At 47.1% G+C, this 27,491-nt stretch overlaps 1 protein-coding gene across 2 annotated transcripts in view; it reads left to right on the forward strand.

The window, feature by feature from the left end:
* Positions 1–27,491, forward strand: part of LOC139228550 (calcium/calmodulin-dependent protein kinase type IV-like) — a 153,640-nt gene that overhangs the window by 112,434 nt on the left and 13,715 nt on the right. For both annotated transcript variants that reach the window (XM_070859649.1, XM_070859650.1), the window contains exons 6-8: positions 3,232–3,322; positions 8,118–8,192; positions 19,297–19,372. In XM_070859649.1, coding sequence (XP_070715750.1) covers positions 3,232–3,322; positions 8,118–8,192; positions 19,297–19,372 — 242 coding nt within the window. The remainder of the gene's footprint in view (positions 1–3,231; positions 3,323–8,117; positions 8,193–19,296; positions 19,373–27,491) is intronic.

Genomic DNA, 27,491 nt, shown 5'->3' on the forward strand with positions numbered 1-27,491 from the left:
GAATCTGATAAAGCTCACCACACATTTGGCTGACAGATTGAAACAGCAGACAGACATCAAACTCAAAACCTGTCACCACAGGCAATCGTGGAAAGAGTCAGCGTCCACCAAACCAAGAATCTTTGTTGTGCACTGTGCTGCAGGTGGAGGTAAACTGATTCCAAGAGCAAATTGCTTTGAGGAGAATAACCCGGGAGTGACGATTTCCTCTGCTCAATATATCTTAGTAACACCCTTAATTGCAGTTTCTAACAAAATTGGAAATGTGTTTTGTCGAACGTACTTACAATTTTTCTAGTAATAACAAACATAAGAAACATTCTTGCTGTATGTACAATGTTTCTTGATGCAGAACAAGCAGAAGACATTTCCCCCTGCCCCTGTGGAACCAGGAGATCCTTGGCGTATTTATTTCCAGGGTGTTGGTAACCAAAGGCAGAGTCACAGATTCCAGAGACTGAAAGTTTCCAGGCATGGTCTAAACACGTCTTGTGGAAACCCAACGGTTTTATTGTGCCACTCAGAATGGCTCTGAGAATTTTCAGTTGTAATTCATTATTGTCCACAAGAGATGTTGTTTGTCTTTCCTCTGTTTCTGATAACCCATTGCTTTTAAACCATAGCTACTGTGGATTTGACCACGAGTCCAATATTTATCCCTCACTGAACATCACTAAAACAGATTATCTGGTCATTATCACATTGCTGTTTGTAGGAGCTTGTTGTGCGTAAATTGGCTGCTATATTTACCACATTACATGTTAAAAAAGTACTTCTTTGGCTTTGTACTTCAGGCGCTATATAAATGCAAGTCTTTCTTTTTGATTGCTTTACACTTTGACGTGTCGTCCTTTCCTCTTGTCTTTTGCTGCTGGCACATCTCTGTCCTGACAGCTAAGGGCCCGAATTTGGTGAACTTACCGTCGGCTGCCACCGAGTTTTCTCGGCGGTCTCCCTGTTTTTTGGTCGCTCTCCCCTCTGAGCGAGTTTAGTGAGGCCCTCACACCGGCGGGGAGAGAAGACCACTGGGGAGCGTCCGCTGGCGTGCGTCGGCGTGCAACGCCGACAAAGGTCCTCCCGCCCGTTCCCTCCCGAGATTGGTCCGGGCGGTCCTCCGCTCCAGCAGCAGAAAAGACCGCCGTGTGGAGGCAGGTAGTACCTGAACGGTAAGTATGAGGACCTGCAAGGAAAGGTTAGTGAACTGGTTTTCTTCATTTCTTTTGCAGCGATTTTGTTGGATAGGGTCCTCTGAAGGATTTGTAATAGTTTTTTTATTCATTTGTTGAACATTTTTTTTTTCCCCGTTCACCCTCCCCAGGCCCAACCTTATCCTCGGCGTTACTTTGCCGAGGATCGCATTTGCCGCCCAGAATTCCACCTACCGCCCGTTGCTGCCCAGAATCGGCGTGTAACGCCCATTTTTTCCGCCAAGCGTTTTTTTCCCCATTTTACCACCAAACTTCTGCCCAAAGTACTGTCAGGATCTTAGCGGTCCTTTCGACGGTACATGGGTGGAACTTAGGTTTGACCAAACTCGGGCCCTAAGTATTCAAAAATTAGCTTTAGTTGTATGATCTATTCCCTGTGAGATTTCAGTGCAGCTTGCTGAAGTATTTCTCTTTCTTCACAACAATTTCCACCTTTGGGAAAAACAAATAGCTCTTGCGACAAAGTTGTGAGGCGAGTCATTGGGACTTTTGTGTTAATCTTCTCCAATGCAGAGGATTGCCTGTTACTTTGTCATAATATGTCAGAAGACCGTTCCATTGTGAGGCACTGTCTCTATTTTTTTTGGACTAGGGATCAAATGCAGTTAATGCATAGTGGATAAGGTTTAAAAATGTATTCTTATTTCTTCCTCACCTTTCTTTAATACCTCAAATGAAAATGATGAATTGTGCAATGCCTTAGTATGCCAAAGCCAGTTTTACATTGAACGGTGCCATTGATTGCAGGTGCGTTGTACAACAACAATAAGTTGCATTTATATAGCGCCTTTAGCATTGTAAAATGTCCCAAGGCGCTTCACAGAAGCGTTATCAAACAAAATTTGACACCGAGCCACATAAGGAGATATTAGGGCAGATGACCAAAAGCTCGGTCAAAGAGGTTGGGTTTAAGGAGCATCTTAAAGGAGGAGAGAGAGGCAGAGAGGTTTAGGGGGGAATTCCAAAGCTTAGTGCCTAGAGATCATCCAAAACTCAGCTGCTGAAAGCATGGCTGCTAATGGTGGAGCGATTAAAATCACGGATGCAAAATAGGCGAGAATTGGAGGAGCGCAGATATCTTGGAGGGCTATGGGGCTGGAAGAGATAGGAAGGGGTGAGGCCGTGGAGGGATTTGAAAACAAGAATAAGAATTTTTAAATTGAGGTGTTGCTTAACAGGGAGCCAATGTAAGTCAGCGAGCACAGGATGATGGGTGAACAGGACTTGGTGTGAGTTAGGTCACAGCAGCTGAGTTTTGGATGACCTCAAGTTTACGTAGGGTAGAACGTGGAAGGCTGACCAGGACTGCGTTGAAATAGTCATGTTTAGAAGTAACAAAGGCATGGATTAGGGTTTCAGCAGCAGATGAGCTGAGGCAGGAGGAGAGTTGGGCAGTGTTACGGAGACTAAAGCATTCTGTATTACAAAGGAGCCGATTTCAAGAGACCTGATGTTATCAGAGACCCATATTTTCCATAATTTGGTGTAAATGGGCAGTCTTATTCAGAAAAGTCAAGGCTGGTGTGGACAATAGAAAATTTACATGAATACATTACAAAATGTTCTGAGGTTTTTAAGATGGAGTAGAGGAATCTACAGATAATTTGGTAGTGCTTTATGATGACACTGGGTGCTAAAAGTCTCCCATTTCCCAGCACTTGGCTGAGGGTTTAGCTACCCGTACAAGCCAGTAGCATGGGCATCTTTACGGATCACTGCCAACACATTGCAGTCATGACTTTTCAGTAACTGTGATTATTTGTAAATCCCTAATTTTCAACAAATGTGCAATTCCCTGATGCTGCCATTGCTGGAAAACTCACCTGTAATGCAATAAGGTTGATACCACAACACAATTAGCCTCCAGTCATTGTACGTGCTTCAAGCAGAAGAGACTTCAACTTACTAAGTGATTAGAAACAAGGACCTGTAGTAATTGACCAAAAGCCTTTTCAAGTGCAAAATTAGGGTACTCTTGTTTTGTTAATGCAGAATGCTGATTTCTTTCTCAAAATCCTTGCAGTATTTACATGAGAATGGAGTAGTCCACCGAGATCTCAAACCAGAAAATCTACTGTATGCAGATCTATCAGCAGAGGCACCGCTGAAAATAGGTATGTCACTTTGAACTAATTACGAGTAATTAAAGGTATGCCTCACTAAGAATTTGGGATGAACTATACAGTTACTTCGCGAAAACAAAATACTGCGGATGCTGGAAATCTGAAGTAAAAACAGAAAATGCTGGAAATACTCGGCAGGTCAGGCAGCTTCTGTGAAGAGAGAAGCAAAGTTACCGTTTCAGGTCAAAGACCTTTCATTACAACTGGATAAAGGTTTTAAGCAAGTACAGAGGCAGGGAAATGGGGGTGGGGAGGAAAGGAGAAAAGGAAGATCTGCGATAGGGTGGAAGAGAGGAGAGATTAAATGACAAAAGGGTGATGGTGCAAGGCAAATGGAGATGGTAATGGGACAAGTAATGCAACAAAAAATGAGTCTAGAGGAGCTGTAAATGGGAATCATCATCATCATAGGCAGTCTTCAAAATCGAGGAAGACTTGCTTCTACTCTAAAAGTGAGCTCTCAGATGACTGTACAGTCCTCAAATCGTTGGAGAAATACCACCAACGATGTCTCCGCAAGATCCTGCAAATCCTCTGGGAGGATAGACGCAATGTCAGTGTTCTCGATCAGGCCGACATCCCCAGCACCCAGCATCGAAGCACTGACCACATTCGACCAGCTCTGTTGGGTGGGCCACATTGTCCGCATTGGCCACAAGACTCCCAAAGCAAGCGCTCTACTCAGAACTCCTATACAAGCCCCAGGTGGTCAGAGGAAAAGTTTAAAGGACACCCTCAAAGCCTCCTTGATAAAGTGCAACATCCCCAACGACACCTGGGAATCCCTGGCCAAAGAAGTATTGGACTGTACAGTCACCTGAGAACTCACTTTTAGAGTGGAATCAAGTCTTCCTTGATTTCGAGGGACTGCCTATGATGATGACGATGTACAGTTCAATACGGGAATTACAGTCTATGTCACAGGTGGGACAGACAATGGTTGAAGGAAAGGGTGGATGGGAAGTCTGGTTTGCTGCACGCTCCTTCCACTGCCTGTGCTTGATTTCTGCATGTTCTCGGCGATGAAACTCGAGGTGTTCAACGCCCTCCCGGATGCTCTTCCTCCAATTAGGGCGGTCTTGGACCAGGGATTCCCATGATCGAGGGCCATGTCAACCACGGTGGAGGGGAATCCTCAGCTGAGGAAAAAGGAAGCCACATCAGAAGCACTGGTTTGGAACATGACATCGTCTGAACAGATGCGATGGAGATGGAGAAACTGGGAAAATGGAATAGTCCTTACAGGAAGCGGGGTGGGAGGGAGTGTAATCAAGGTAGCACTGGGAGTCAGTGGCTTATAATGGATTTTAGACGATAGCCTAATCCCAGAACTAGAGATAGAGAAGTCAAGGAAGGGAAGATTCATAGATGGACAATGTGAAAGTGAGGGAAGGGTGGAAATTGGGGTGAGAGCAGGAAATGGCACCAATACAGTCATCAATGTACTGGAAGAAGAAGTGAGGGAGGAGATCTGAGTAAGATTGGAACAAAGACTGTTCCACATATCCCACGAAAGGGCAGGCATAGCTAGGGCCCATACGGGTTCCCATAGCAACACCTTTTTTTTGGAGGAAGTGAGTGGAGCCAAAGGAGAAGTTGTTCAATGTGAGAACATGTTCAGCCAGGCGGAGGAGGGTGGTGGTGGATGGGGACTGGTTAGGCCTCCATTTAAGGGAGAAGCAGAGTGCCCTCAGGCCATCCTGATGGGGGATGGAGGTGTATATGATAAGAGATGATAAGCTAGCATTTTGGTTCCAGATTCCTCTTTCAGATTTCTGATATTCTTAGTTACTTTGTAATATGAGGGAAGATTTCCTCTTTGCTTTATGTATAGCAAAACAGACAACACATTTATAAAGAATGGGTATACAATTTTGCTATACATGGCAGAAAGGACATCTTCATTTACGTTGAACAAGTGCACTTTATCTTGGCCAAGTGGCCATTCCTCATGTGCGACCCAAGGCAGTAAGTGATGGTAGGTTGGTCACCACTGGAAGGCATCAGAGCCAAGATCAATTCTGGTTTTACTCAACATGTACACGTGCGTACTTTCTAGCAGGAAACATTGGATAGAAATCAGGAGTGACCTCCTGGTCCTGGGGCACTGAGGCTAACTGGGGTGTTTGAACTGCTGCATCAGCTGACAGTCACCTAACTCAGCATAAGCCAGTATCTGTTCTATTTCTTGCACCTCTGCTCTCAACTCTTCCCCTCCCTCTCATAACCAAGACAGGGTTCCCCTTGTTCTCACCTTTCACCCCACCAGCCTCCACATTCAACGAATACCTTCTGCCATCTCCAGCGTGATCCCACCACCAATCACATCTTCCCCTCCCCTTCCCTCTCAGTGTTCCGAAGGGACCGCTCCCTCCGCGACACCCTGGTCCATTCCGCAGTCACCCCCAGCACCCTCCCCCCTTTCCACCTTCCCGTGTAAGCGCAGGAGATGCAACACCTGCCCTTTTACCTCCTCCCTTCCCACTATCCAAGGCCCCAAATACTCCTTGCAGGTGAACCAGCGATTTACTTGTACTTCTTTCAATTTAGTATACAGTATTCGCTGCTCATGATGTGGTCTCCTCTACATTGGGGAGACCAAGCGTAGATTGGGTGACCGCTTTGCTGAACTCCTCCGTTCAGTCTGTTAAGTGTGACCCTGAGCTTCCGGTCACCTGTCACTTTAATTCTCTGCTCCACTCCCACTCTGATATCTTTGTCCTCGGATTGCTCCACTGTTCCAATGAAGCTCAACGCAAGCTCGAAGAACAGCACCTCATCTTTCGTTTAGGCACTTTACAGCCTTCTGGACTCAACATCGAGTTCAACAATTTCAGAGCATAACCTCTGCCCATCTTTGGCTCCCTTCACCACCCCCCATATTATGTTTTTTTTTCTCTTTGTCTCTAATGGAAGCTGGTCATTACTCCGCCATTCACCTTATTCTATCCAGATGAACCTTTTTCTAACTTCTGTCATCACCATTTCAATTCGGCCCATCATCCCTTTTGTCTCCCTAATCACTCCTGCCTTCCACCCTATCACGGAACTTCCCTTTTGTTCTTTCTTCCCCTCCCCCTTTCAGTGCTTCTTAAGAACATTTGGTAGTTCTAATGAAGGGTCGTCGAGCCAAAACGTTAACTTTGTTTTTCTCTCCACATATGCTGCCTGACCCGTTGAGATTTCCAGCATTCTTTGTTTTTATTTCAGATTCCAGCATCTGCAGTATTTTGCTTTTGTAAACCTGTATCAAACCTGGAACCTTCTGAGCTGTGTGACTTTGTGCTACAGTAGATGATGCCTTTACCCACTGAGTCATTAGGGAATCCCTGTATCCATGTTTAAATGCGTTGATGTAATTGTGTGAATTTTTGTGACAATAAATCATGAAAATTGGCTTACAACAGGAAATTTGTTTCCCTTAAGAGTAGTCTCGTAATGAAATTCAGCTTTGCCATCACATCATTGAAGATTTTTCTTAAAAAGCTCCCATTTTATTTAAATAAAAATACAAATGTATTTGAATTGGATTGAATTGAATGGAATTGAATTGGAAATAGACAGCATCTGATTAGAGAAGCCAAGAAGACTCCCTTTTCGGATCTCTGACACTCTGACAAAGGAGATCTAATTCCCCGGTGTGTGCTCTCAACGGGCGAGAAAATCGGCTCTTGGCTCTCAACCCAAAATGTTAGCCTTTTTTTCTCTTTTCGATGCTGAACAACCTGTTGTGTATTTCCAATAGTTCCTGTTTTTATTTCAAATTTTCAGCATGTGTAGCTTTTTTCCTAATTGAAGCCCTGTTGTGTTCAGCACCATTCTACAAGAAGACCTGTCAAGATTAGGAGGCAGTTTACTCTCATCGCTGTCTGGGTTTTTAAAACAACAAATAGAGATTTTTCAATTAAAACTAAATAATTCACTGATTTTTAAAAAACTGTACTGTTGCCCTTAGCGACAGAGTGCCATCTCTGACGTGGGGTTACTTGTACCTTTCGACTGCGCCTAAAAAGCAATTATTGAAGTTGGTGCACAGATCACCGGGCTGTCAGGCACTTCGATGTTGGCTTATTAGCACTGGTGCCACCATAATACTTGAAATTAATTTCTCAAAGACAGTGACACAAACTCTTGTATTTATGATAACGACAAGCACTAAAGGCATTGTACAAACTGCATACACACCATGTTCCTACCCTGCTGGCTTTAGTGAGAATCGTAGAATCATTGAATAGTTACAGCACAGAAGGAGGCCATTCGACCCATCGAGCCCATGCCGGCTCTCTTCAAGAGCACTTCAGCTAGTCCCATTCCCCCGCCCTTTCCCCTGTGGCCCTGCAATTTTTTTTCCCTTTAAGTACTTATCCCATCATCATCATAGGCAGTCCCTTAGAATCGAGGAAGACTTGCTTCCACTCTTAAAGTGAGTTCTTTGGTGGCTGGATAGTCCAACACGAGAGCCACAGACCTTGTCACAGGTGAGACAGATATTCGTCTGGGGAAGGGGGGGCGTGGGACTGATTTGACGCACGCTCCTTCCGCTGCCTGCGCCTAACCTTTTCACGCTGGCAGCGTTGAGATTGAAAGAGCTCCCTTTTGAAAGCCACAATTGAACCTGCCACCACCACCCTCTCAGGAAGCGCATTCCAGATCCTAACCACTCGCTGCGTAAAAAAGTCTTTCCTCGTGTCATCTTTGACTCTTCTGCCAATCACCTTGAATCTGTGTCTTCTGGTTCTCGACCCTTCTGCCATTTATCTTACATTTATCTTTTTTGTTATTTTAGCTGACTTTGGTCTGTCCAAAATTGTGAATGAGCAGGTTGCCATGAAGACGGTTTGTGGGACTCCCGGATATTGTGGTAAGTGGACAGGATTTCTTTGAATGCCGAATGAAAGCTGTGACATTTTGATGCAAAGATACTCGTGGAACTCAAACTATAAAAACCATCTGCCCTCACAAGAAAAAAAGCTTCCTCTGAATTTAGTTCTGTTTGTTAGGATAGAGGAAAGCAAGCAAATTAACGGAGCCAGTAAAGCATTAACTGGGCAATTTTTTACATTATTCCATGGGAACAATTTACATTTTCATAATGATACAGGAATATTCCCAGGAGTCTAAGAATTAAAGTAATTCAACTACCTAAATTCTTACTGAATGGCTAACTGATATACCAGTGTTTCTTGTAAAAATTAATTCAAATGCAGCACTAACCATCATTCTGTCACAGAGCAGAACATATCTAGTGCCTGGAAAATCCAGGCAATTGTTTAACTTTTGCAAAAGACAGCTAAAACTTGCGAGTGCTTTTCATACATAAAAAAAAGATAACTCATTATTGCTGTGATAACTTCTCTGATATATGTTTCAAAATAAATTACCTGTCACTAAAGCCAAGATTTTAACAGGGGGAGAGGGGCGAGCATGGGGCCGGTGGGACAAGCGTCAAGCTCGCCCTTTCTTTCCAATGTGAGGCCTGGGTCATTTTAACTCCTGAGCCTCGTTTAAATAGATCAGGCCCAACTCACGCCCAAACCTAGTATCAAATGGCGCCAGACTGGTGTGGGTGGGAGTTGAGTAAGCGCAGCAGGAAGCTGTGACCGGACATCCACGGGAACGGTCCCTGGCTGTCAGTTAAGTGGTGGGGGAGGGGGCGGGGGGGCGGAATAGTGGGATAGCGGGTGATCGCTGTCAGGAAAGGGAAGGCCAGGGCCCTCTGTTTCCATGTGGGGCTCAGAAGAGTACTCCAGCTACTCTCAGACCAGAAGGAAACCTTTTAAAAAAAAATGTAAAAATGAGTTAGGTTTTTACCGCTCTTCTGGGACTCCTTACACCCGGTACTCCTGGTGAGGCTGGCACGGGTGCCAAAAGTGGCTGTCCACAACAACAACAACTTGCATTTATATAGCACCTTTAACTTAGTAAAATGTCCCAAGGTGCTTCACAGGAGCGTTATAAAACAAAATTTGACATCAAGCCACTTAAGGCAATATTACGTTGGGTGAAAGAGGTAGGTTTTAAGAAGCATCTTGAAGGAGGAGACAGCTAGATAGGCAGAGAGGTTTAGGGAGGAAATTCCAGAGCTTAGGGCCCAGGTAGCTGAAGACATGGTCGCCAACGGTGGAGCGATTAAAATTGGGGATGTGCCAGAATGAGGGTAGCGCAGAGGTCTTGGAGGTTTATGGGGCTGGAGGAGGTTACAAAGATCGGAAAGGGCGAAGCCACAGAGGGATTTGAAAGCAAGGAGGCGAATTTTAAAATCGACGCATTGCCAGACTGGGAGCCAGTGTAGGTCAGCGAGCACAGGGGTGATGGATGAATGGGATTTGGTGCGAGTTAGGATACGGCAACAAAGTTTTGGGTGAGCTCAAATTTATGGAGGGTGGAAGATGAGAGGCCGGCCTGGAGAGCACTGGAATAGTCAAGATAAGAGGTAAAAAAAATGCATGGATGAGGATTTCAACAGCAGATGAGCTAAGGCAGGGTGCAGAGATGGGCGATGTTATGTAGGTGGATGTAGGCAGTCTTGGTGATGGAGTGGATATGGGGCTGGAAGCAACATTCCTGTTAAGCTGCACAGCTATGGTCTAGAGGTCCCACGCTAGCTGCTCACTGGCTTTTACATTGGAGAAGCCAAGCATGCACGGAAATTTGAATGGGACGTGCAGCCAGTTAAAGGGACTGCGTAACTAAAAAAAAATTAGAGAGAACATTGATTGGAAGCTCACCTCAGAGTCAAATAGGATGCCAAAGTTGCGAACGTTTGGTTCAGCCTCAGACAGTGGCCAGGGAGAGGGATGGAGTCACTGACTAGGGAATGGAGATTATGACAGGAACCGAAGACAATGGTTTTAGGGGCCGAAATTGCCCCTCTATATAAGGCCCATGGCCGCCTGAAAGCGGCGCGGAATGGCCGGTGCGGAATGGGCGCCGAGTTTCCGCGGAGGGGCCACCATTTTAAACATTGCCCTTCCTCAGGGTCAGAGTGGTGTAGAGGACTGCTCCGCCCATTTACCCACCACGGTGTGCATGCGCTGACCCCCTTCCCGAAATTGCCCCGTGGGAAATTGCCCCTTTCCTGGAATTGCCCCACAAGAGCGGTGGCGCCGCCGGTCGGTGCCACTGACAGCTTTATCTGTAGGTGCACTTCCTGTTGGTCAGTGGTGCGGCCACCCTTAAAGGGGAGGTGGCGCTGCCGGCGACTCCATTTTATTTTTATTGTCGGCCGACTGCCAGGTTAGCCCGACAATTATGCCCTCCTCTTGGGTCCCAGGCCACTGGCCCAGCTGAAACCCTCCGTGGTGGCCCAGTGAATCTACGTGAAAAATAGGCAGTGCTCGCAGCAGCCCTCCCCTTTAACTGAAGGGGAGAGACGCTGACATCATCAGCGACGCGCTGATGGTGCTGATGACTGGTTGGGACGACCGACCCGCTGCAAGGGCATTTCCGCCCCGCAGCCACCACAACATCCGCCCCGACCGGAAAAAAACTTCAAAGTGCCGAATAACTTTAAAAAAAGGAGGATGCGCCCCGTTTCAGGCAGAGGGCAATTCCTACCCCTCAGTCTTCCCAATATTTAATATAAGGACATTTCTGCTCATCTAGTACTGGATGTTGGACAAGCAGCATTACAAATCAGAGGCAGTGGAGGCATTGAGGGAAGTGGTGGCACAGTAGAGCTGGGTGTTGGCAGCATTTATGTGGAAACTGACGGGCGTGTTTTCGGATGATGTCACTGAGGGGCAGCATGTTGATGAAAAATAGGAGGGGGCCAAGGATCAATCCTTGAGGGACACCAGAGGTAATCGTGCGGGAGCAGGAAGAGAAACCATTGCAGGTGATTCTCTGGCTACAACTGGATAGATAGGAATGGAACCAGGATAGGAATGGACCCAGGTGGACGATGGATTAGAGGCGTTGAAGGTGGATGGTGTGATCAACCGTGTCAAAGGTTGCAGACAGGTCGAGAAGGATGAGGAGGGATAGTTAACCATGATCACAGTTCATATAGGATGTCATTTGTGACTTTGCTTAGTACTATGGCAGGGCGGAAACCTGATTGATGGTGTCCAAACATGGAGTTGCGGCAAAGGTCGGTACGGATTTGGGAGGAGACAACATGTTCAAGGACTTTGGAGAGGAAAGGGCAGTTGGAGATGGGGCGATAGTTTGCAAGGACAGAGGGGTCAAGGGTGGATTATTTCAGGAGGAGCGTGTTGATGGCAGATTTGAAGACGAAGTGGACAGTACTTGAGCAGAGAGAACAGTTAACATTATCAGCTAAATGGAGAGCCAGGAAGGGAAGTTGCAGTGGGCAACAGTTTGCTGGGAATAGGGTCAAGGGAACAGGAGGTGGGTCTCAAGGTCAAGAAATGTGTGGAGAGGGCATGGTGGGTGTTGGAATCTAGAGAAAGTTGCTGAAACATTGGGAAGGAAGCGCGTGAACCTCGCTCGTCTTCTGAAACAGCAAGGGGAAGCTCAAATCGCATTCCATTCTAAATTCCTGTGTGAATCTCTTCCTATAGGAAATCCCATTATAAAAATGTGCACATTTCAGCACCCTTTGATGTGATGCCACTATACAATGCTGTGATCGGAATTTAAATTTCGCCATGTCACATCTGACCAGTCACATTACATATAGTTTATAAAGGTTTTCTGTAGAGCTTCATCTTTTCTTAACTCAGTATTTTATTACCACTTTGTTTTTAATTAAGGTTTGCCTGTGTTTCTTCCCTCTCTGTTTGAGCTTCCTTGTGCAGTGTTAGAGGATTCGCAAGGTTCCCACGCAGGGTCCACTCTGCCTCCATCCCAATGTTTCAGCCTCCATTTGAAATCCTGCTCTGGCTTCTCTCTGGCAGGTTCACCACCCTCCTCCTGTCTGTTCTCGAGCACCTTCTCTGCTCTAGGTCCCCGTTCATCCCGACCCGGAAATCGGCGCGGTCCTGGCCTGCAAGACCATCAGCAGGCCGGGGCCATCGGAGGGAGCAGCGTGCGGCGGCATACCACTGCAGGGAGCAGCGCGTGCTGCTGCAGGAGGGCGACGGCTATGAAGCCAGGTCACTGATTGCAGTGTGGGCAGGCACAGCAGGAGGGGCGAAGGAGCGGCAAGAGTCTGTAGAGGGACCGGGGCCCAGGAGAGGCGTGAATCTGGGGCCCAGAAGAGGTGAGGGCCCAGGGGCAGCATGGGCCAGTCCAACACTGCGATCTGTGTGCACGCTCGGTCTGTGCAGCAGAGCTGGTCTCCAGTTAGTCTTGGGTAATCCTTGCCACTGGACCAAGACCTAGCTCTGTCAAGCCCGTGTGGTGACTGGTGTACAACGGCTGCCACATGTTAAAAAAATCCACGCACAGGTATCTTCCACCCTTCACGATGTAATTTGGGATCTGGAATGTTAGGTCCTTCAATGAAACACCTGTGAACTCATCCCTTTTTGGCGTGGAAGCAAGTCATCCTCGCTTCGAGGACTGCCTATGATGATGACGATGATGATGATGACTTCTTTAGCTTCACTGGCTTGTCTCCCTATCAGTCGGCTAGTTCGTGGTGCATTCTTGGGCCTGTTCTCCACACCAGTGCTCCACCTCCACCGATTGCCTGGCCTGTGGCCCCTTCGCGGGAGGTTTTCTACACCACTGCTCTATCCACACCAATCAGTCGATCTGCAGCCCATTAGGGGACTGTTCTCACCACAGTGCTCTTTCCCAATGAGCAGGTATCTCCCGTGCAAGGGTTAAAGAAATAATTGCATTTATATAGCACCTTTCTCGACCACCAGACATCCCAAAGCGCTTTACAGTCAATGAAGTACTTTTTTTGAAGTGTAGTCTCTGTTGTAATGTGGGAAACACAGTGGCCAATTTGCGCACAGCAAGCTTCACAAACAGCAATGAGATAATGTCCAGATCATCTGTTTTAGTGATGTTGGTTGAAGGATAAATATTGGCCAGGACACCGGGGATAATTCCCTTGCTCATCTTCAAAATAGTGCCACGAGATCTTTTACATCCACCTGAGAGAGCAGACGGGGTCTCGGTTTAACATCTCATCCGAAAGTCCGCACCTCCGACAGTGCAGCACTCCCTCAATACTGCACTGGGAGTATCAGCCTAGATTTTTGTGCTCATCTGGACTGAGACTTGAACCCACAAACATCTGACCCAGAGACGAAGACTGACACACTTGCTGGTATTGAGCTACTTCTGTGATATTGCTCTAACATGTAGACTGACACCCTGTCCCTCTCCCATTCCTTCCAATCCCTCTCCCACTCAAACCACACCAAGATACCCTGTCTCACTATTTCCAAACACCATAGCCCTGCTCCCATTTATTAAAAAATAAATATTGGTTCTGCTAACTACAAAATAAATTCCCGAGTAAATATATTAGTGTGAGGCATTCTCTGTGATTCAAAGTTTTTTATGGACCTTGCAAGTGCTGAAGTAAAATCCAAAATGCTGTGCTTAGTTCTTGGAATCTCATTGTGCGGTTGCATGTCTGAGAGGTGAGAGATAATCACAGATGGAGTGGTGTTAAGTGGCCTGTTTTTGTTATGGGAGGTGTCAGATTTGCTGCCTTCGTTGTAATCCTTTTCCTTCACAGTTAACAGCCATTGTAACAGAGAAAAGATTATAACCAAAGAGGAATCAAACAGCCCTCAGTAAAGATGGGCATTGACGTTTATCTCTCTCAACCTGTGTTCACGTCAAGATTCTGAAATTAGCTCATGGGGATAAATTTATTCCTGTTTATCCTTCCTGTTCATTTCAGTTATATAGAACGAGTGGAATATATAAAGCCTGCTGTCAGTGAATGCACACTACTATAGAGAAAAATCTCCTCGAGCACATTTTTAAGATGGTTGTCTTCTGATTAAAGGTTACCATAGTGATACATTTCCCATTACTCACTTTCCTATTTCCTGCTGTCAGCCTGCTTGATTGGCATAAATGATTGCCACCGTCACAATATGATAAAAGAAATGTTGTTCATCTGTGGGAAGAACAGACCAATGCTCCAAACTATTGGACCCAAGCTTAGATTTTGTTAATTTTATTTGACAAGCCATGTACAGTAATGACATCTCAAGTTCAAGTCTAGATAATTCTAGACTTGAATTAAGCTAGATAATAACATACTACAGGAACTAGTCATCACAGTGGGGACAATTTTCCTCAAATCCCCCCTACTCTGATTCCTAACACAATTCTTAGGCAGTCCTCGGAGTCGAGGATTACTTTTTTTTTGCCTGTGCGTGAATTCTTTTAATGTGGGTTGGCCGTTGCACACCAGCTATCACACGGATTTGACAGAGCAAGATCTTGGTCCAATAGCAAGGGGATCCAAGATGATTGGAGACCAAGCTCTGCTGCATGGGCCTAGCATACACACACACACACACACACACATATTCCTACTGTCCTCTCTCCCTGGGTTTCAGAGGCCTCCCGACCTCGCTGATGGCCCATGCTGCACCTTCCCTGGGCCCCGACCTCGCTGCTGGTCCAGCTGCGCCAATCCTGGGCCTTGACCTCGCTGCTGGGCCTTGACCTCGCTGCTGGGCCTTGACCTCGCTGCTGGGCCTTGACCTTGCTGCTGGGCCTTGACCTCGCTGCTGGGTCCCAACCTCGCTCCTGGATCCCAACCTCGCTCCTGGGCCCTATCCTTACTGCACTTCTCGCTGGCCCAGCTCCTCCCGACCTCGCTCCTGGGCCTCGACCTCGCTGCTGAGTCCCAACCAATGACTTGGATGTGGGTGTACAACGGCGAGAACAGGAATCCGTGAAGCCAAAGTGATTCCCAAAACCAATTAAATGGAATGGAAAAATAAATATATTTGTGTTCAAAAACCTTTTGACAGAAGAAACACAGCTCGAGCTGTACGTGAAAAATGCAAGTTTGACATGATCAAAAATGAGTTTGTGCAGATCCGTTCGCGCTTCTCCCAGCTAGCTCCTCTGATCCCGCTCTTGCCGCTGTTCTTGGGCCTCGGGCGCTGCTGCTTTTAACCCCGCCGCTGCCGCTCCGCGAACACTAGTCAGGCATAGCACACTGTATTTGGTGACCTGAATCTGCCTGCACTTCCGTATTCAGCTCATTGAATTAGATTAGAGAGTCCCCCACCGCGTGTCTGTCTCCTAGCAGGGACAGCATCTGGAAGCAGGAGTGGAAAGCCAGTCACTGCTGAAGGCCTGACAGGTCTCCGACAGTGGCAATGGTTGTCAGGAGCCACGAGGCCTCTGGGTGCGGTCCAAAAACAACAGCTAGAAATTCTGCAGACCAGAAGATGGTGCCTGGTACCTGAAAGAAAAGGGATTTTTCCCACCTCCATTTTGCTGTTGGCTGCCTTTGCTCAGATCCTCCAATCTGAGCGGCGTAGGGCCTAAGGCCAGCCTCCAAATGGACACCCACCCATTGATCCGACAAGAAAGTGCAGGGAGAGCTGAGAGGGCCAGTCATACTATCTCCTGCCTCATTTGCAGTGCTATGCTTGATGTGGGCAGAACCACTATGCCTACACCCACGGTAATGGAAAGCTCTGGGCAAGGCAAAGGGAGCAGAGTCACAGTATTGTGGGTCTCCACCCCTTTTTCCTCTGCATTCTGCCCATGAACAGAGCATTCCCTGTGACACAAAGGTGAAGAAAATGAGTTACACCACTGATCTCAGAAAGAGGGTCATTAGTGGACTGCTCTCTTACACCTTCAAGAAGTCAGCTTAGTTCAGCACTGGTATAATAAACAGGGACTGTAACATAAGAACATATGCAATAGGAGCAGGAGTAGGCGATACGGCCCCTTGAGACTGCTCCGCCATTCAATAAGATCATAGCTGATCATCAACCTCAACTCCACTTTCCCGCCCAATCTCCATATCCCTTGATTCCCCTAGACTCCAAAAATCTACCTATCTCAGCCTTGAATATATTCAGAGACTCAGCATTCATGGCCCTCTGGGGCAGGGAATTCCAAAAATTCACAACCCTCTGAATGAAGAAATTCCTCCTCATCTCTGTTTTCTGCGTGTTCTCGGCGACGAGACTCGAGGTGCTCAGCGCCCTCCCGGATGCTCTTCCTCCACTTAGAGCGGTCTTTGGCCAGGGACTCCCAGTGCCGGTGGGGATGTTGCATTTTATTAGGGAGGCTTTGAGAGTGTCCTTGAAACGTTTCCTCTGCCCACCTAGGGCTCGCTTGCCGTGTAAGAGTTCGGAGTAGAGCGCTTGCTTTAGGAGTCTTGTGTCAGGCATGCAAACAGTGTGGCCTGCCCAACAGAGCTGGTCGAGTGTGGTCAGTGCTTCGATGCTGGGGATGTTGGCCTGATCGAGCCGAACGTTGGTGCGTCTATGCTCCCAAGGGATTTGCAGGATCTTGCGGAGACATCGTTGGTGGTATTTCTCCAGCGATTTGAGGTGTCTACTGTATATGGTCCATGTCTCTGAGCCATACAGGAGGGCGGGTATCACTACAGTCCTGTAGACCATGAGCTTGGTGGCAGATTTGAGGACCTGATCTTCGAAAACTCTCTTCCTCAGGCAGCCGAAGGCTGCGCTGGCACACTGGAGGCGGTGTTAAACCTCGTCGTCGATGTCTGCCCTTGCTGATAATAGGCTTCCGAGGTATGGAAAGTGGTCCACGTTGTCCAGGGCCGCACCATGGATCTTGATGACTGAGGGGCAGTGCTGTATGGCGGGGTCAGATTGGTGGAGGATCTTTGTCTTACGGATGTTTAGTGTAAGGCCCGTGCTTTCGTACACCTCAGTGAAGATGTTGACTATGACTTGGAGTTCGGTCTCTGAATGTGCGCAGATGCAAGCATCATCCGCGTACTGTAGTTCGACGACAGTGGTTGGGACGGTCTTGGATCTGGCTTGGAGATGATGAAGGTTGAACAGGTTTGCACTGATTCTGTAGTTTAGTTCCACTCCAGCGGGAAGTTGTTGAGTGTGAGGTGGCGCATTGCAGCGAGGAAGATCGAGGATTGGCGCGATGACGCAGCTCTGACTGACCCCGGTCCAGACGTGGATTGGATCTGTGATGGATCCGTTGGTCAGGATCACGGCTTGCATGTCATCGTGCAGCAGGCAGAGGATAGTGACAAACTTTTGGGGGCAGCCGAAACGGAGGAGGACGCTTCATAGTCCCTTGCGGTTGACAGTGTCAAAGGCCTTTGTAAGGTCAAAGAAAGTCATGTACAAGAGATGGTGCTGTTCCCTGCATTTTTCTTGCAGCTGCCGTAAAGATCATGTTAGTTGTACCCCGTAGTGGACGAAATCCACATTGTGACTCAGGGAGGAGCTCCTCAGCCACAGGGAGAAGACGGTTGAGGAGGATTCTCGTGACGACTTTCCCAGTGGCTGATAACAGAGAGATTCCTCTGTAGTTGCCACAGTCGGACTTGACCCCGTTTTTAAAGATGGTCACGATTACGGCATCCCACCATGCTCTCCTCCATCCAGATGAGAGAGATGAGGACATACATTCATGCCAGTAGTGCCACTCCGCCATACTTTAGTGCCTCAGCGGGGATTCCATCCGCTCCCGTTGCCTTGTTGTTCTTGAGCTGGCAGAAAAACCTTTTCTACCTCGTGCAGGGCTGGGGTTTTGCTGAGATGGTGGGGGGTAGCATTCTGCAGGATGGAGTCGAGGTCACTCAAGTCAAAGGCAGAGTCTCGGTTAAGGAGATCTTAGAAGTGCTCCTTCCAGTGGGTCCTGACTGCCTCGGTGTCTTTGATGAGTGACTCCCCATTCTTGGCTGCATAGCCCATTCAAATTATTATTTAGTGTCAGCTGTGGCTCAGTTGGTAGATGTAAAAGATCCCATGGCACTATTTCGAAGAAGAGCAGGGAAGTTATCCCCGGTGTCCTGGCCAATATTTATCCTTCAATCAACATAACAAAAACAGATTATCTATAGTCATTATCACATTGCTGTTTGTGGGAGCTTGCTGTGTGCAAATTGGCTGCTGCGTTTAATGAAAGGGAGGTCCCTGTCTACACAGCAGCGCTACACGTCTCCCCATATGGCGTTGCACCCCTCATGGAGCCCTTCTGCCCTGCTCACACCTCACAGAGCAAGTGGAGTGCGATATTTTGCGCTCTGCTTGCTCTCGGGGGCGGTAACCCGAATATAGGTCGCGGGGTGGGATTTCCGTGCCTGGCGGAGGGACTTCCGCCTTGTGACTGTTTCCACCCCAAAATGGGGCGCAATGTAATTTTAGTCCCCTAATTTTTTCATCAGTTTTAAACTAACTACCACCCGCTCACCCAAAACCCACTCGGAGTTCAAATCGGGCCCTCTGTTACAAGCATTCAGTTGCAGACTTGGCAATCATATTCAGATTATGCTGGGAGTGAATAAGTGGCAACAATGACTTCAAATGCATGTAAGAAAGTGAGAACCCTCAAGAAATTTCATCTCGACTTCACTGTCATCTGTTTAAGTATTCCATAAAGCCGATAGCAAAGCCCATTGATGGCATATTGTCCTTTCCAGTCCTATGCATTTAAAATGTTATTTTTAAATGTATTGCCTTGTTGGGTTTAGCAGCTAACCCTGGGAGGAATGCCAGTGTCCACTTATTACAATGAAAACCAGCTAAGTCAGAACATGCATGTATATCAACTAAACCAGGCTGTTTTCCAACCAGGACACCAACACAATGGGTATCCTATCGGCACTCCAACGAGGCCTTTTCTTCTTAATGACAAGAAATTCTGGGGTTTTTTTTGAGTAGTAGTTTAAATTAAACAAGTTGTTGTTGTTGATTCCAGTATTGGGTTTGGTTGTGATCAAAACAAACAAAATCCACTGAATACTTTACAGAATTATTTAATGAGTGATAGCTTTCGACTAGAATCCAGGAACAAAACAGAACTGAACCTTGGCGGCCAGATCTGAAGCTTAACAATATATATTTAATGCTTACGATAGTAATGCTTCTACATTTTTCATTTTTTTTCAGCACCTGAGATTCTACGAGGTTGCACGTATGGGCCGGAGGTGGATATGTGGTCCGTTGGAGTCATAACTTACATCTTGTAAGTATGCTTCAGACAGTTATATGTGTCATGGTTAGACTGTTGCCAGGAACTTGGGCTCCAGCCACTAATGTGCACTATGTTTTTGCCAAATTGTGGATGCCAAAACAGAGATAGCACAAAGCAAACCAACCTTAGGGCTTGGTTTTTAAACTGGCACTAGTTTGAGCTGCTGGTATTATCATTTGTGGGCAGCTTCCCAGCTGAATTATTCTAAAGCTAATGAGGTACATGCATAAATTATGGTAACCTGCTGATAAAATCTGTCTTAGCAAATGTGAAAATGAAATAACAATTTTTAAAAGTCGTATGTCTTTTGCAAATTCCAGAAATTGTTCAGGCTATGTTTTTAAATGGTGTTAATATGTGGGCAGGCAACCAGTTTGTTGGCCCCTAACAACATTGCTCAGAAACTGCCCACTCAAAGTGCATGGGAGTAGCTGGAGGGACTTTCACTACTTCCTTGTGTTGTTATGCCTGGCTTAGGCTTCACTCAGCACTCGCTGCATTGGCACAATGCAAAGTGGGAACTCTGCTTGTGGTGAATTGTGGGTGCAATGTACGTTCTCACACTTTGTAACTTTCACATTGAGTAGCCAACATGCCACTTACTGATACAAAAGCAAAATACTGCGGATGCTGGAAATCTGAAATAAAAACAGAAAATGCCGGAAATACTCAGCACGTCAGGCAGGATCTGTGGAGAGAGAAACAGAGTTAGCATTTCAAGTCAATGACCTTTTGTCAGAACTGGAAAAAGTTAAGAGATGGGACAGGTTTGAATCCTTTTGTCATTTAATCTCTCCTGTCTTCCACCCTATCACTGACCTTCCCTTTTGTTCTTTCCTCCCCTCCCCCTTTCCCTGCCTCTGCACTTGCTTAAAACGTGTCATATCTCTAACTTTTTCCACTTCGAACGAAAAGTCATCGACCTGAAACGTTAACTCTGTTTCTCTCTCCACAGATACTGCCTGACCTGCTGAGTATTTCCAGCATTTTCTGTTTTTATGCCACTCAGCAATAATTTATTTTCATCCCAGTAACAAAGAGGATCAAAAGTTGCTGAGGTTAAATCGGGCAAAGGACTAACATTGTTGTACATTTATTTAGAATGATTAAAACAGCATTTATTTTACATAGTCCCTACCAGATGAAACTGTACGTTGGCTCTAGGCTTTACGACCCCTCTTCCTCAACACAGGTGCCATATAATTCAATGTAGAAGGATAAAATGGTTGTTGCTTTTATATTGAACTCTCTGCAATTTTGGTGTTTCCCAAAGTTCCCCGTGATAGTACAGAATCATGTTTTTACACTCCTCATTATGACATCTACATGAAACTACACCTGTGCAAAAGAAACTGATGTGCTATTCCAAGGATCTGCTGTGTTGTGTGAGGTTAAAATAATCACATAAATGTAGACAATTCTCGTCTCATAGATTTGGATGTAGCTCCATGCAATGCTTGGCTTACACGACTGCATCTCAGTAAAGTAGTTGATGCAGGATATCGTAATGTTTCTGGAATCATATAGATCAGTTCTTTAATTAATTGAATTTCTTTTTTCCTTTTTAGAATTTTCTCCTGCTCTTTATCTCGCAAAATATTTAATGTAGCAGAGTAATATAATAACCTCTTAACTATCTCATCATAGCCAGAGCATCTCCAGCAATGGCTTCTCTTCCTGCCTCCACACCGTTCCCTCTGGAGTCCCTCAAGGATCTATCCTTGGACCCTTCTTCTTCCTCATCTATATGCCACCCCTTGAAAACATTATCCAAGGACGTGGAGTCAGCTTCTACATGTACACCCAGCTCTACCGCTCCACTATCTCTCTCGATCCCTCCACTACTTCTATGCTGTCAGACTACTTATCCATCTTGGATGAGTTGCCAATTCCTCCAGATAAACATTGGCCTCGCCGATCCCATCCCCCCTCCCTGGCCGGTGTCTTAGATTGAACCAGACTGTTCGCAACATTGCCATCCTATTTGATCCAGAGATGAACTTCCGACCGCATAATTCTCTCAATCACAAAGAACATCTCATTCCACCTCCGTCAAGGTTGCAAACAGTCTGCTTGAGCCTGAGACAGTGGCCAGGGAGGGGGATGGAATCGGTGGCAAGAAAAAAGTTTGTGGTGGTGGCCAAATGGTTCGCACTGTTTAACTGGAGGAAATTTCGGCTCATCCAAGACTGAATGTCATACAAGCAGTCTGACAACAGAGGCAGTGGACGGGTTAAGAGAGGTGGTGGAAAGGTAGAGCTAGGCAGTGTATACATAGAAACTTTTTGGGGAGGTCTAACAAGGCAAGGGAATACATAATGGGCCCAAGTTTCCACATGATAAAAAATGGGCGCCCCTCCGAGCTGGGTGCCCGTTTTTCACGCCTAAAACGGCGCTGGAAAAAAAACGAGCGATTCTGGAGCGCTTTGCAGCTCCTTGTCTGCTTGGCGCGGCGCCCAGGGAGGCGGAGCCTACACTCGCGCCGATTTTGTAAGTGGGAGGGGGCGGGTACTATTTAAATTAGTTTTTTTCCTGCCGGCAACGCTGCACGTGCGCGTTGGAGCGTTCGCGCATGCTCAGTGTGAAAAAAACATTGGCACTTGGCCATTTTTGTAGTTCTTTGTAGTTCTTTGTAGCTGTTTAGTTTTTGAACATTTTTTAATAAAAGTACATTGCCATCAGCACAGAGGCTTCTTGTAGCAGTGAGAAGGGTGCAGGAAGCCTCAGAAAGTTGAGGCAGCCGTTTCACGACGACCTCCCCCTTTTGCCGTCGGGAAATGGCTCCTCAATTTCTGAGGCTTCCTGCAGCCTTCTCTCTTTCCCGCCAGCCGTCTGGAACGGCTCCATTCCCTATCCCCCCCCCCCCCACCGCGTTCGGTCGGCTCCCTCCCTCCCTCCGTCCCCCGCGTTCGGTCGGCTCCCTCCCTCCCTGCCGCCCGCCCGCGTTCGGTCGGCTCCCTCCCTCCCTCCGTCCCCCGCGTTCGGTCGGCTCCCTCCCTCCCTCCGTCCCCCGCGTTCGGTCGGCTCCCTCCCTCCCTCCGTCCCCCGCGTTCGGTCGGCTCCCTCCCTCCCTCCGTCCCCCGCGTTCGGTCGGCTCCCTCCCTCCCTGCCGCCCGCCCGCGTTCAGTCGGCTCTCTCCCTCCCGCGTTCGTTGGCTTCCTTCCCTCCCCCCCCCCCCCGTGTTCGGCAGCTCCCTCCTCCTCCCCCCCCCCGCCCCCGCCCCCGGGTTCGGTCGGCTCCCTCCTCCTCCTCCTCCTCCCTCCCCCCCCCCGCCCGCGTTCGGTCGGCTCCCTTGTTTTGTGAGGCTTGCTGCACCATTCTTCCTGGCTGAAGCACTTTCACACAGGTAGGAAGATGGTTTATTTAATTTTTTCTTTGCTTATAAATGTTTATTCAGGTTGGATTTATTTGTATAATATTTGTATAAGTATAAATAAGGATTTATTGTAGAATTTAATGAGTTCCCTTCCCCACCCCCCCCACCTCGTTCTGGACGCCTAATTTGTAACCTGCGCCTGATTTTTTAATGTGTAGAACAGGTTTTTTCAGTTCTACAAAAATCTTCACTTGCTCCATTCTACTTTAATTTGGAGTACATTTTCACTTTGGAAACTTTCAAATCAGGTGTCAGTGGCCGGACACGCCCCCTTTTGAAGAAAACATTCTGTTCCAAAGTAGAACTGTTCTACCTGACTAGAACTGCAGAAAAAAAAATGTGGAGAATTGCGAATTCTAAGATAGTCCGTTCTCCACCAGTTGCTCCTAAAAATCAGGCACAAATCATGTGGAAACTTGGGCCCAATAAATGGTAGGATACTGAGAAGTATAGAGGAACAGAGGGACATTGGAGTGCATGTACACAGATCTCTGAAAGTAACAGGACAGATAGAAAAGGTGGTTAAGGCATACGGGATATTTTCCTTTATTAGCCGAGGCATAGAATATAAGAGCAAGGAGATTATGCTTGAACTTTATAAAACACTAATACAAAAGCAAAATTCTTCCCTCCCCCTTTCAGTGCTTGTTAAAAATATGTTCTTTATGAAAAATTCTCCAGTTCTGTTGAAGGTCATCGACCCAAAACGTTAACTCTGCTTTCTCTCCACAGATGCTGCCTTACCCGCTGAGATTTCAAGCATTTTCTATATATGTATAAAACAATAGTTAGGCCACAGTGAGAGTATTGTGTACAGTTCTGGTCACCACATTACAGGAAAGATGTGATTGCACTAGAGAGGGTACAGAGGAGATTTATGAGGAAAGTTTGGATAGACTGGGATGATTTTCTTTGGAATATAGGAGATTGAGGGGAGACTTATTTGAGATATACAATTTATGAGGGGCCTAGATAGAGTGAACAGGAAGGACCTATTTCTCTTAGCGGGGGGTCATTAAGCAGGGGCATGGATTTAATGTAATTGGTAGAATTGAGGAGAACTTTCTTCACCCAGGGGAAGGTGGGGGTCTGGCACTCACTGCCTGAAAGGGTAGTAGAAGCAGAAACTCTCATTGTATTTAAAAAGTACTTGAATATGCACTTGAAGTGCCCAATAGCCTGCAGGGCTATGGACCAAGAGCTGGAAAGTGGGATTAGGCTGGATAGCTCTCTTGTGCTGTAAATTTCTGATTCTATGAAAATATCATTGTGTCTTTGGACGATGTCACCGAGGGGCAGCATGTAGATGAGAAATAAGAAATGAAAAATTAATCACAAGATCACCTACTTCCGCCTCCATAACATTGCCTGCTTCCGCCCTGACTTAGCCCATCTGCTGCTAAAACCCATCCTTTTCAGAATGGCAGGCAGTGACTAGTGGAGTGCAGCAGGGCTCAGTGCTGGGACCCCAGCTCTTTACAATATACATCAATGATTTGGATGAAGGAATTGAGTGTAATGTCCCCAAGTTTGCAGATGACACTAAACTGGGTGGCGGTGTGAGCTGTGAGGGGGACGTTAAGAGGCTGCAGGGCGACTTCGACAGGTTAGGTGAGTGGGCAAATGCATGGCAGATGCAGTATAATGTGGATAAATGTGAGGTTACCACTTTGGGGGCAAAAACGCGAAGACAGAATATTATCTAAATGGTGGCAGATTAGGAAAAGGGGAAGTGCAACAAGACCTGGGTGTCATTGTTCATCAATCATTGAAAGTTGGCATACAGGTGCAGCAGGTGGTAAAGAAGGCAAATGGTATGTTGGCCTTCATAGCTAGGGGATTTGAGTATAGGAGCAGGGAGGTCTTACTACAGTTGTACAGGGCCTTGGTGAGGCCTCACCTGGAATATTGTGTTCAATTTTTGTCTCCTAATCTGAAGAAGGACGTTCTTGCTATTGAGGGAGTGCAGTGAAGGTTCACCAGACTGATTCCCGGGATGGCCGGACTGACATATGAGGAGAGACTGGATCAACTGGGCCTTTATACATTGGCGTTTAGAAAGATGAGAGGGAATCTCATAGAAACATACAAGATTCTGACGGGACGGGACAGGTTAGATGCTGGTAGATTGTTCCCGATGTTGGGGAAGTCCAGAACCAGGGGACACAGTCTTAGGATAAGGGGTAGGCCATTTAGGACTGAGATGAGGAGAAACTTCTTCACTCAGAGAATTGTTAACCTGTGGAATTCCCTGCCGCAGAGAGTTGTTGATGCCAGTTCATTGGATATATTCAAGAGGGAGTTAGATATGGCCCTTATGGCTAAAGGGATCAAGGGGTATGGAGAGAAAGCAGGAAAGGGGTACTGAGGGAATGATCAGCCATGATCTTATCGAATGGTGGTACAGGCTCGAAAGGCCGAATGGCCTACTCCTACACCTATTTTCTATGTTTCTATGTTTCTGTGATATTGAGCATTAATGTGCTCCATCAAAATTTTTTAAAGAATTAATTTACTGCAGTTTAATTGCAGAATGTAAATAAGGAGCAGATGCTTCTTGCCTCCACCCCTTCCATTCTGCCACCACAGAAAGAGGCAGGACTGGCAAGATCATCCTGGAATTTTTGTCAGTTCTGTCTCCTTTGCCCGAAACATGATGGACATCTGCATGAAGCAACCCAGCACTCACAGCCACTCCCTCCCCATATTATGGGCTCGAACCTCCACTTTTGTGCTTATCGCCCAAAAATGGGCGCTATTTCCGGCATGGGCATTAAAAAAGGGTTTTCTAATACTGGCTTCTCGCCCATTCTCAAAACACCTAGTTTCCATTTTTGAAAATGGGCGTTACTGCGAGCGATATCAAATGGGCGGTAGCGTTAAATTTTTTTGACCTTCTGCCGTAAAGTGTGGCCATCCTTAGCAATGGCATAGCAACGCTCGATTCCTGTGATTCAGGAGGTCAAGGATCATCATGACATGCGCAGAGGAGGAGACAGAGAGAGAGGGAGCTCAGAGGCACTGAAAGCATGTGTGACTGTGGTGTATGCTTGTTTGTCTGTTGTGGGAGGAACGACGGATATTCACCAGCAGCAAAAAGCCTACTAAGCACCAAGAACATAGTTGGCACCGAGTTTTTGTTCATCAAATAAGATATAACATGGAAGGGATGGAGGAGGCCCTGGAGCTGGTAGCCAGGAACACTGGTGGCAGAGGGCTCCCAGTGGTCCCCAAGCGTGGCACTGCACCTCAAGGTGACGCACCCCCATTGCTAACCACACATGACAGCCAGCAGCAACATCTTGCTTATGGCTCGGAGCACGATCCCACCTCGGGACTCCCCCCCCGCTCCAATGAAACATCGCCAGAGGACCTCCTCGGCCAGGCGGCTTGGAGTCAGGAGGGGAAGGGGAAGGGAGAAGGTGGGGAGGAGAAGCGGGGGGGAGGGGGCGCGGGGGGGTGGGAGGTTTGGTTTGTACAGAAATACTGATGATTTCAAGCTAATTTTTGATTTAAGTGCTTTTTATTTAACAAAATCTTGTAGCATATTGGCTCAGATAGCTGCACCATTACACGGTAATTCCTTAACATCAAAGGGTATAATCACACTTAACTTCAATCAACTTAAACTTTAACTGTCACCAAGGTGATGCCCACCATTGATGTATGACCTGCAGCCCAGCAGTGTGTCAGCCTTGTAAATAACACCAACGTTCTTTCAGGCAAAGCGATCATTGATGAGCTCCTGGACGTAAGGCTCTTGCAGCTATCATGCCACCATGGGCCCTTTCATGTGGTCTACAGGGGGACAGGGGCATGGCTTCAGTGTCAGTCTGATTGTCTAGGCCAATGTCAGCATCCGCCTCCTCGTCCTCCTCTTCCTCTCCCTGGTGAGGTGGACTGTCAGACTCATCAGGCAATTCTTGTCCCCTCCTGATAGCCAAGTTGTGTAGCATGGAGCACACCACCACGAATTGAGCTACTTCCTCAGGGTGATATTGGAGCTCGCCTCCTGAGTGGTCCAGGCATCTAAAGCGCTGCTTCAGCACTCCAATGGTTTTCTCCACGATATTGTGAGTTGCACTGTGGCTCTCGTTGTATCGCCTCTCGGCCTCGGTGTGGGTGTCATGCAGGGGGGTCATCAGCCAGGTGGCGAGGCCATATCCTTTGTCCCCAAACATCCAGCAATGACCTTGTGGCTCATTATTAAACAAGTCGGATACAGTGCTCTCATGCAGGATGTGAGCATCATGGATGCTGCCCGGAAATTGAACATTCACTGCCAGTATAATTTGCTGGTGGTCAACAACCACAACCAGTTGGACATTCAGGGAGTGGAATCCCTTGCGGTTCCTGAAAACCTCAGCATCCTGAAAAGGTGCCCGCATCGCTCCCTGCACCTTGGGGAAGTTTGCAATTCTGTGGAATCCTAGAGCCCTCTCACTCTGTGCCTCCCTGGTCATGGGGAAGTTGATCAAGTCCCTCCTGCATGCGTACAGGGCTTCATTGACCTGTCTAATGCAGCGATGTGTGGCATGCTGAGAAAGTCCGCAAATGTCGCCAACTGTGGCCTGAAAAGAACCCGAGGCGTAGAATGACAGTGCTGCGATGACTTTGACCTAGACAGACAGTGCAGTATTGATGGTGCTGGCAGGCTGCAGATCTGCCCTTATCAGCTGGCATACCTCAGTGATAACCTCTTTGTGGAAGCGCAGTCTCCGAAGGCAGGTGGTG

Source organism: Pristiophorus japonicus, chromosome 18, assembly GCF_044704955.1.
Source record: "Pristiophorus japonicus isolate sPriJap1 chromosome 18, sPriJap1.hap1, whole genome shotgun sequence".
NCBI lineage: Eukaryota > Metazoa > Chordata > Chondrichthyes > Pristiophoridae > Pristiophorus > Pristiophorus japonicus.